The sequence below is a fragment of the Ictidomys tridecemlineatus genome, chromosome 14 (assembly GCF_052094955.1).
Source record: "Ictidomys tridecemlineatus isolate mIctTri1 chromosome 14, mIctTri1.hap1, whole genome shotgun sequence".
Classification (NCBI taxonomy): Eukaryota; Metazoa; Chordata; class Mammalia; order Rodentia; family Sciuridae; genus Ictidomys; species Ictidomys tridecemlineatus.
In genome coordinates this window covers 8,871,521-8,881,892 of record NC_135490.1, presented here as the reverse complement: position 1 = coordinate 8,881,892, position 10,372 = coordinate 8,871,521, and the positions used below count along the sequence as shown (strand labels likewise).

The 10,372-nt window shown below is 46.6% G+C and overlaps 2 protein-coding genes across 2 annotated transcripts in view; one reads left to right on the top strand and one right to left on the bottom strand.

Moving 5' to 3' along the window:
- The first annotated feature begins 4,384 nt into the window (after window positions 1-4,384).
- Ephx2 (epoxide hydrolase 2) overlaps window positions 4,385-10,372 on the top strand; it is a 42,672-nt gene continuing 36,684 nt past the window's right edge. Inside the window, exon 1 of the mRNA XM_078030849.1 lies at window positions 4,385-4,601. Within this exon, the coding sequence (XP_077886975.1) occupies window positions 4,501-4,601 (101 nt within the window). The 5' untranslated portion in view covers window positions 4,385-4,500. The remainder of the gene's footprint in view (window positions 4,602-10,372) is intronic.
- Window positions 6,467-7,666, bottom strand: LOC101973672 (gem-associated protein 6). Its single transcript, XM_013363722.4, has 2 exons — window positions 7,378-7,666; window positions 6,467-6,857 (listed from the first exon to the last, which is right to left on the bottom strand). Exons 1-2 carry the CDS (start codon window positions 7,503-7,505, stop codon window positions 6,482-6,484), a joined length of 504 nt encoding a protein of 167 aa, XP_013219176.1. The 5' UTR covers window positions 7,506-7,666; the 3' UTR covers window positions 6,467-6,481.

Below are 10,372 nucleotides of genomic sequence, written 5' to 3'. Positions count from 1 at the left end.
TAGTTCAGGCCTAGGGACAGGGAGGGCCAGTGGGTTGGGACATGAAGAAATATGGCTTGCCTGGTCACAGTAGATCCTTCTGGCAAGTTGTCACAGGATTTTCAGGAAGTCAAAAAGAAGTTCATCAATCAGAGAAAGAAACTACTGTCATTGATTGACAAGGAAGGCTCCTGGCATTGATCACAGACAATGCCAGTTCTTATAGCCTCATTTCTCCCTAGCCAATGCTGAGTGTTACACTGAAGTGATAATCGGGCAAATCACAGGACCAAAATTTGAGCATGGATTTTTAGCGCCCTGGGCAGTGATCAGTTTTTCGCCCCTTCTCTCCGAATATAACTTCAATCTATTTCTTTAAGCATTTCTCCTTCAAAGTGTGCAAAATGTTAAACTTTCTTAGTTCAGAGTAGCAGAGGGACATTGCAAGAGAAGAAGACAGAGTTTCCTTGCAATTTCTGGCACAGACATGGGGAGGGCGCAGTTGCAGCCTCCATCTGGCGGACTATCAGTTTACAAACAGAATGATCCCGTACCAGAGGTACCGGATGGGGGTGGGAGGTGGGGAATTGTCCTCATGCCTATGAGAGTACCAAATCTCATGCCTCAGTGGAAGACAGAGCCTTAAAGAAGAGCAGCTCTTAGAGGTGGCTGGTCATTGTGGGAGGAGGAAAGGTGACAAGGAAATAGGCAAAGGTGCAAGTAGGTGGGTGTTGGTGGAAGTTTCTAGAACATTCCAGTTTTCTCCATGAAACAACACTCACTGGCTCAGAGTAAGGATGAGGGAGAGAGTACTGGAGATTTGAGGACAGAAAGGAACCTAGTCTTCTGGGAGGTTAGGAGAGAGGCCACGTTGGAAAAAGAGAAGCAGAACTCGTGGGCTGGGGGTGGCAGAGTCGGTGCCACAACACTGATGTGGTGGGTCTTCAGGGAGGGCCTGGGAGCAGCAACGAGGCCATCTGCACAGCCCCTGCCCAGTGGTAAGGGGGAGGAGGGAAGACAACAGCAGAACCCTGAGATGACACCTGGGAGGGCCAGACGCCAGGGAGAATGAGAAAGGAAGAGATGAGGTTGAGGTGAAGATGACGAGCCTGAGGTTCCAGAAGGCATGGTGAGTTCCAGAAGGTTCCAGAAAGCACAGTAGAAATGTTTTGGGACCTGGTGAGTAGCCATAAGTGCCTACTCTGGCTGATGACAGGCTATCAGCAAGGGCTTCTGGAAGGTTAGAGAACCACATCTGAAAACCAGGCGGAAGTAAGGCCACCACCAAAATCATAATGCAGGATCAAGCCTGTGAGGACACCCTGCAGCAGCTGACTGCTGAGGGCCAGGGCTATGCCATGCCTGCCAGTGGCTGCAGTCCCTGAAACTGCTGTCCAAGACTCTTCTCCTGCTGTCCAAGACTCTTCAAGTCTGGGCTGGTGCATCTGATTTGGTGCACCTAGTTCACAGGCTGTGGGCTAAGATTTGAGGCAGGCAAAAACAAGCACATGACGTTTCTGAATTCTAATGTCAGAGGGCTCTTTCTTCTTCCAGGATTCACGTGTGTGAATCTAGGGTGGGTGGGGGCTTTTACAACTCAGAACTTGATTCCAGTCACATAAGCAGATGGGATTACTAAGGACACCAATAACTCACAGATCCTTAGGTGGATGCGACACAGGTTTGGAAACTCTATAACCAAGAACGACATAATGAAAACAGAGTATGCCATGGTGTCATTTTAACAGAGCCTTCCCTCTGACACCTGCTGGACACCGAGTCCACTCAGGACCAGACTGAAGCTCCATCTCAGCCTCCCTAGAAAAGCTAGGTGCTAGTTCCAGCCCCACAGCTGCACCTCTGCTTGCCCCTTCCCATGCCCAAATCTCAGGCCAGCACACCCAACTGGCAGAGCCCATGTCATATGACCAGCATCGGGGGGAGCCCGGGAAATGCTGTGCTTGAGGCAGACTCAAAATGTCTGAACCACCAAAGGAAATCCCCAACAAAAAGTAAGGAGCTCAAGGAAACATGTTGAGTTCCATATAAGTTCTTGGAGAGTTTAGTGATTGACACCAGGTGTCATCTATGATTTTCACAATTAGCCATGTTTTACGATTTCATACTGTCATTAAAACACATTTCATAAAATTTGATTACCAGAAATCATAGTTAGGATTTGCTTTTCAAAAAGATATCCAGCTTCCATACCCCATCTGAGTGAGCCCTTATCTCCAGAACCTTGGGCAGCAGAACTCAAAAGGACAGAGCACAGTGAAGCACAAGGAGACCTTTAATCTATGCCTGAGCAATTCACTCCTGCAACTCACAAGGCACTGTAAAACATTCCAGACCAGAGCAGCTAGTTAACTGCTCCTGAATAAACAGAAGGTCCATGTGAGAGCACTACAGCTTTCTCTCAACCAAAGACAATTCGCCTTTGAAAGTAGAGTTTCTTATTTTTTCTTCTCAAAAGGGGGATTTATGAAGTCCAGTTCTGTAGTCTTGTTTTTCATCTTCACTTTGCTACTTTTACAGACAAATTCAGGTATTCACAAATAATACTCTACCAGTCAGAGTTCAGATACAGGCAACAGGAATCACTGCAGCTATTCCAAACAGAGAGAGAAGGAAAGAGTTGAACAGGGTAGAAAGTCCCACAAAGTCTTTGAAAGAAATGTAGAAGTCAGCTCCAAGCTGGGCCTTTAAGAGAACACCTCCCAACTAGAAGCTACTACCTTTGCCCCACTGGAAAAGAATTAAAGAACACAAGGCCAGAGGAGGGTGTCAGGAAGAATTCCAAGTTTCCTAGCAATTGAGTCAGCAGGGTGCCACTTAGCAAGGTGTGAGCTCTCCTGGGAGGAGCAGGTGAGGGAGGAGGGAAAGGATCAAGAGTTCTGCTGCAGTCAAGGTGCACTGCAGATACCTATTAGACATTCAGGAGGTGTTAAATACGAAGTTGGATGTGCAAATCTGGAGCCCAGAGGAAAGTCTTAAGTTTGAGATTTGAATTTAAGAGGTTGCATACTCTATGGGTCAGGCTGCAATTTGCTTTCTCTTTTTAGAAAACTCAATTGACCTTTGAGATGACCAACTTCTAGAGAAGTTACTGTATTCCCTTCTTTACCTCTCTTTCAGACTTTAAGCCCAGGTTAATCCACCTCTTACCTCCCAAACTCCACTGACAATGCTCTGAAACATATCACTCAGCATCATCCACATCCAAAATCAAAGTCTCTTTTTTTCAGTTCTTGTTGCAATAATTGACCTTGTTCATAACTTTGCCCTTAGATGTGAGTCTCAGAAAACCCCAATAACTGTCCCAGGTAGGATTCCAGAAGAGGTTATGAAGCAGGAGAAGGAAACATTCACACAGCTAAGTACCAACCAACCCAAAGTAAGCCCATTTCTCTTGTTAATCTGATTGGTGGTTGCCAGACCCCAAGACTGCTCTAGAACTCTTCAGTAAGGCCTCTGACAGTCTCTCACAACAGTCTCGTGACTACATGGTGGAAAGTGTCTTTGATCAATTCAGATGACACATTTGAAAGTGAGGTCTCTATCATGTGTGTCCTTAGTCCCTGAAAGTGAGGAGAGAACACCAAGCCTGTTTTCATTTGCAGAGCTGCATTACACAGGAGAGCTCCAACAACCCCGACACAAGGGTGGACGCCCTACCCATGAAGTTTTAGTGAAACATAAACCAGCCAACCGTGTGGAAATTGGTTTGCCCATTTCTTAGGGAGGATAATTTCAAGCAGAACGTGCAAACGGGAAATGGATCAAATTTATGTCTTCTATATCTCAAGAGACTGGCGCTGAAGTAGCCCGGCTGACATGACTAGAGCAATACCTTTTATTCTAGAAACACATGAGAAGAGCCTGCGACCAGTGGTAGTCAGGATAGTGAGGTGTCTGGAAGCATACCTACCAGATCTAGAAAACACTTCAGCAAAAGTCAGACCTTTACTAGATAGCTAGTCAGGATCCAAATATCGAATGTGAAAGTGTTTGGACATGTGTTCACACACACACACACACACACACACACACACACACACACACACCTTTCCATCTCCCCCAAGGGACTGTACCCTCTCCCCATGTCCCCAACTCCTTCTCAGGTGAGTCTCCTCCTAGCACTGCCTGAAAATGGTAGAAGTCTGGAAGGTTCGCTGTCAACATGGGGAGGGGAGGGGAGGAGAGCTTGCATTTAGGCGGAATCTCCAGAGGCAGGATTTTGGGTCAAGGGTCAGGCGTTGGGAAGCAATGGAGGCAGAGCCTCAGCAGAGTCCCACTCAGATGCAACCTGGGCGGGGCCGGCTCAGGGGGCGGGGACAGGGGCGTGGCGTGGGCGTGGTAGAGGCGGGGCCGGGCGGGACCAGGGGGCGTGGTGGAGGCGGGACCTGGGCGGGTCGGGCTGGACACCGGGTTGGAGCTGGGAGGTCGGGTCGGGGGTGGCTCCGGTCCCGTGTCCAGGCCTTCGCGCTTTGTGTCTCTGTGCCCAGGCCCCAGGCCGCCATGGCGCTGCGTGCGGTCGTGTTCGACCTTGATGGAGTGTTGGCGCTGCCCTCGGCCATCAGCGCCCTCGGCCGCGCCGAGGAGGCCCTGGCGCTGCCCAGGTAAGGGGACCCTGCGCCGCTGCCCTCCCTAGGTCGGGAGCAGGACGCCCTGCCGAGGAGTGCTTTTTTTTTTTTTTTTTTTTTTTTAATGGATTTGCAGCCCTGGTTTCTGATTGCTTTAGGGCGAGGCCCTTGAAAGGTTAAAACAATTACCTGGCTCTAAAATTCTAGGGTGTTAAAGTGGACCTATTGTCGCTCTAAATCCTAAGTAATTAAGCCTTGCTAAAAGCGCCAGAATTGCCCATTATATTGAAAGCTTCCCAAAGCACGAGGAATTACTCCCTGAGCTAAATTCTATCTGTTGGAATGGTTCATTAAACTATAAGAGAAGGAAGTTCTAACCTAAGGCACGTGTGACAAGTGTACTTCCAGCGAACTACAGAAATAGCCCATGGCCTACTCACTGGAAACTGGGAAATCAGGAAGAATCCACCAATGAATGTGAGCTCAGGGTGTGTTTCACGGACAGCAGTAAATATCTTCTTATAATATGTGAAAACCTAAACCCACCAGATTGTAACACTATTTATGGAACATGGTTTCGACTGTGGGGAAAAAGCTGCGCGTGGAAAATGTCTAGATACCAAAATGTCCCTGGCATTATTAATCTCCAGGTGGTATCATGAATGATTTTATTTTATTTTTTAAACTTTTTGTATTTTCCAACACTTAGATTTACAAATGTGTTACTCCTACTCTCAGTAGGGAGAGAGGCGTATTTATTTTTAAAAGTTAAAAAGAAAGAAAGTAGGTCACCCCAGAAGAACTAAGAAAGAAAAAGAAGAGCAAATTGTATATTTCTGGCTGAGGAAGGAGCAGAGGGAAAGAGTGAAAGCTTTGCATTCTGGAGTTCCTTCCCATCTAAGGATTCTAGAATTGTTATGCTAACAAGGCCGACTGGGCTCTTTAACCTTTACCCTAAATAAACCATAAAAGGCTAGTGTCTGCCAGCAAGCCAGACCAAAAGACAGCCCCAAATCCAGAGCAAACTCACTTTTACAGATATGGAAACAGGCTTGGTAAGGGGATTAATTTGCTTCAGATTGCACAATGGTTAATCAAAGGCAGGTCTGGGGCCAGTTTTTCTGCCCCTCTCCCCCTCAATCTGGCATTCTTTCCTCTGGTTCATTATGATTTTGCACCTCTCTTGGCTGTTGTCATTCTGGGAAAGATCAATCGGTCCAGGGTGAGTAAACATTAATAGCTAAAAACAAAAATAACTGGCTACAGAGTCTACATCAGAATAATCATACGCAAAGAGCTAGGGTTGGACAGAGAATCATATTTGAAAATGGAAAGCCACCTCTGAGCCATGCTTACCCTGTGCAGGTCATTGACTGGAAGGATAAACTGAGGAAGGGATAATGACCTAATTTCTAAGTCCTTTCTAACAAATAAGAAATCCTTTTTTCACTTCATTTTGACACATACATTTGAATTTTTTTTTTTTTTAGAAATACACAAAGAGAATAAATACGCTGCGAGGTTGGCTAGCTGTGAGGTCTGCTTGTACCTGTGACCTCACTGATGCGGAAGTGAGCATGGCTTCTGAGTATATGAGACACAGGTGTCCAGGTGGGGACTACCTAGAAGAGCACTGGTCACTGGAGTCATACCCAAGTTCATATCTCAATTTTGACACTTCCTTTTGGGTAGCCTTGCTCAGCCTATTATAATTTTAGTCATCTGGCTGATAAAATAAGACAGTACTTTCTCCTATACATTTTTATGAGTTACATTAGATAACCTGTAAGGTTGAAGGGCAGCTATATATTTTTTTTTGAAGTCCCACAATATGATGGACTTAAATTCAAAACATACCATGACAGAACAAAAAAATAAAGTCGGTTTCAATTAGTGTATCCACAGTTCTTGATCTCTCACTGGGAAGCTACAAGATGTCCTTGAATAAGATCCTGAACCCCGGACAGAATAATCTCATTAGAGCTGCTACGATTTTCTGGACCATATGGTGGATCTATAGTCAAGACCCCAGCCACACAGAGAGTCCTTCGTGAATCTCCCTGTTCAGTGATGGGGATGTGATTCTTCTCAAGCCACTTCTTTAGGCTATTCTTTCTCTCTTCCAGATCTTCAGGGCTGTAAGCTTTGCAGTCTCCAGACATGAACAAATGCATCAGTTTCTCTCTTACTCCATGGTCCCCTTCATTCACAATTTCAACAGTTTGCACAGAATGTCCCATAATTCCAGTCACAGACAAGCTGCCATCTTCAAGGAAATTCACGAGGACAATACTTTGAAAGAAAAATCAGTGCAGAGCAGATTTGCAAAAGAAAAATCTAAAGGCCCATGAAACTACAAAAGAAGCAATGCAATGAGAGGCATCCTCAACCCAAATAGGTCACTAGAATGGAGGGAACAACCTTCCCTATTTAATATTAATCTTCTCACCACCAGATGCTTTCACTTGATTGACAAGCATTCCCTGAGGATCCTAAACATCTTCCCTGACATATTGGTTAATCACTGTGGGATACAATTAATGTATTTCCTAAGAGTTCATTGGCTTGCGGGGTATAGCTCAGTGGCAAAGTGCACATTCAGCACGCATGAGGCCCTGGGTTTGATCTCCAATACCAATTTCTTTTAAAAAGTTACGCCAAGCACAGTGGTGCACACCTGTAATCCCAGTGGAGTGGAAGCCTGAGGCAGGAGGATCACAAGTTTAAGGTTAGCCTTGGCAACTTACTGAGACTGTCTCCAAATAAGGGGGGGGGCAGGGGGCTAGGGATGTAACTCAGTGGGTAAGGTGTCTTGGCAGAGACTGGATCTGTAGTTAAAAGCCATCCTTTATACTCCTTCTTCTCACTGGCTATCACTCTGACTTCTTTGTAAACGTAGTCTTGCCATTCTAAGGGGCTTTTCTTCATCCATTCACTCATAGTTCCAGGTGGCTAATTCTAGCACGGATGAGGCACCGGGTTCGATACCACGTGGTACTTAACGCTTAATCCTCGCAAACCAGGCAAAGAGCAGGAACGCCGGGTGGCCCCCGCATGCGCGCCGCGAGGACCGGGAGCTGAGCGGAGCCTGCGGGAGCCGGGCGGGCCCTCGCCTGCGTCAGGGCAGCTATATTTTTGATACATTTGTTTAATTACAAAAATTCCACGCATGTACAAATCAGTGCATTGACTTATGCTGTTTTTTGGTGTTGTGCTGATGCACTTCCTTTGTGACCATTGTTAGGATTGTTCCCAGCTGCCCTAAAGCAGCCAACAGCAAAACTAGCTGAACTCAGATCAGAGTGCATGACCTTGAGATTTGTGAACCAACCATGAAGGTATTAATTCGGAAGGTGAACGAGAAGGGCCTCCCTTGCACTGGTGTGATAACTCTCGAGGAAGACAGGGCCGGAAGACGTGCAAAGTTCTAAGGGGTTCAAAGCAGGGGGGAGGAGGTCTGATCACTGGAATCAGGAGAGGCTTAAGTGTAGGAGGAAGATTGACAGGAGGTTGTCAGGGAATGTGAGGGGGCCCCTCCCAGATGAGGGGAACAGAAGGTACACAGGCCAGGAGGTGGAAAGCCTGGAATGTGAGTGGGACACTGCATGCTGCAGCCTACCTGGAGAGAAGGGCCTGGAGAGGTGGCCAGGCCCTCACTGGGTGCAGCCTGGAAGCCAGCGGATGAGCATGCCCCTACTTCATGGCCAGTGGCGAGTCCTGGAAGGTTTCTGAGATGGGCTGAAGAGGAAATAAAGTAATTGGAACTCTAATTCACAGCACACAATTGTCAGGGTGCTGGATCAGGTAAATTGACAGGGGCAAAAGACTGAGGGTTTGGGAGCTTGGAGATGGACCAGTAATAGAATAACAGGACAGCCCTGTAATGTTGGAAATGGAGAGAACAAGAGCTTGAATTAGGAGTCTGTGGGGTCATTGCCATGGAGGATGAAGGGCCCAGCTGAGGACAAGAGGGAGCCTTGAGCCTGGTGCTGAGGCTTAAGGTAAGGGGCCCACAAGTCCTGGTCACCCATAAATAACTGCTGAAGGCAGGGTCCTGGTCTCAGGCTGCCATGGACTTTGGAAGTCAGAGGTTGTGGGAGGACTGGGTGCTAGATCTTCTAGCATCATGCAGCAGACAGAGTGAGGAGAAGAAGCTCTACCTTTGTGGCCATCTGGACCAGTGTCTTTGAGAGTTAGGGTGCTGGAAAAGATGTTTTCTTTTTTTTAATATTCATTTTTTTAGTTCTTGATGAACACAAGATCATTATTTTATTTTTATGTGGTGCTGAGGATCGAACCCAGCGCCCCGTGCATGCCAGGTGAGCACACTACCGCTTGAGCCACATCCCCAGCCCCTGGAAATGATGTTTTCTTTTGCAGCCAAAACTGACTGAAGTGTTCTGAAGGAGCCAGTGTGGTCTCCCAAGGTTCCTATGACCTGTAGGCAGTTTTGTTTCTGTAGTGTTGGGGGTGGTGGTCCTGGGATTGAATCCTGCAGCAGGGTGCATCATCACTAAGCAATTTAGAGATTTTGAGACAGGGTCTTGCTAACTTGCCCCAGCTAGCCTCCAACTTGTCATCCTCCTGCCTCAGCCTCCTAAATCCCTGGGATCACAAGCATTCAGCACCATGCCTAGTCCATAGGAAGTTGTATGTGCGTAATCGTACAATTGCTCAGACGGCATCATGGTGGAGGGTCTGCCCAGCACCACTAGACTAAAAAGTAGAGACGGTTAAGTTGTCAAATATCTTTTAAAAATTCATGCTACAGAACTCAGTAAATGTTCTTTTTTAAAAAATATATTTTTAGTTGTAGATAGATACACAGTATCTTTATTTATTTGTATGTGGTGCTGAGGATTGAACCCAGTGCCTCATACATGCAAGGCAAGCGCTTTCCCACTGAGCTACAGCCCCCGCCCTCAATAGATGTTCTTTGAGTGAGCTAGATAAGAGATCTTATTCTTAATACTGTTGTGGCACATTTGAAATAAATCACCAGGTCAGTCTTGAAGCAGGACGTGGGACTTTATTCACCTGTGGGTTGGAAGGGCAGCAAGCAAGTCATCTCTGCAACCTTCAGCCCCTTGAAGAAGGTAGGGTGCACTCTTAGAGCCTGCAAACCACCAACTACCAGTAAGTCAAAACCACAACAACGTAGGGAATGGGTCAGAATAACCCTGGTCAGGGTACAGTATACTGTGCAAGAAAAATGGTAACTAAATGGAGAACATCTTACAAATGTGTTTCTTAATAATATATTGTATAAAAGTAGAGGAAACATTTTTCGGCTGTCATGCGTTGTCAAACAGGACATGCTTAGCAGAAGGTGGCAGAGGCGGCGTTTTCTCATGGGAGAAACATTTCTTACGTGAAATGGAGTCTCGGGTAAAATAGAGTGTGTCTGGTCAAGGCACATCTGGTTTGATCCAGAACAATACAGTTAGGCAAAACTCGAAAGAGGGTCTGACAGTAGGACTTAGGTGTGTCCTGTGGCTGTTTCTGTGATATTTCCTGAGTGCCTCCAGGATCTGCAGGTCAGCGCCCAGGCTTTCCGCTGCTCTTCACACCTCCAAGAGTTCATGTGCTCCTGAAGCATCTTCCCTTTTTTAACTAAAAAAAAAAAAATGAATTTTGATTTCATAACTAATTTGTAAATAAAGTCTTATTGTGAAAAGGATTCAGAGGGACACAGCAGACTGCCCTGAGGCACCTGTGCTGGGGAAGTCCCAAACCAGCCGACCTGGAGTGACCCCGTGCTGCCTGCCGCAGTGCCTGCCACACAGAAGGCGCTCCATAAGTATCTG

Coding starts and splice junctions, on each gene's coding strand:
- LOC101973672 (XM_013363722.4), bottom strand. CDS start 7,505: ATGAGTGAATGGATGAAGAAAAGCCCCTTAGAATGGCAAGACTACGTT. Junction 6,858..7,377: donor ACAGATCCAGTCTCTGCCAA/GACACCTTACCC, acceptor TTTCTTTCAAAG/TATTGTCCTCGTGAATTTCC.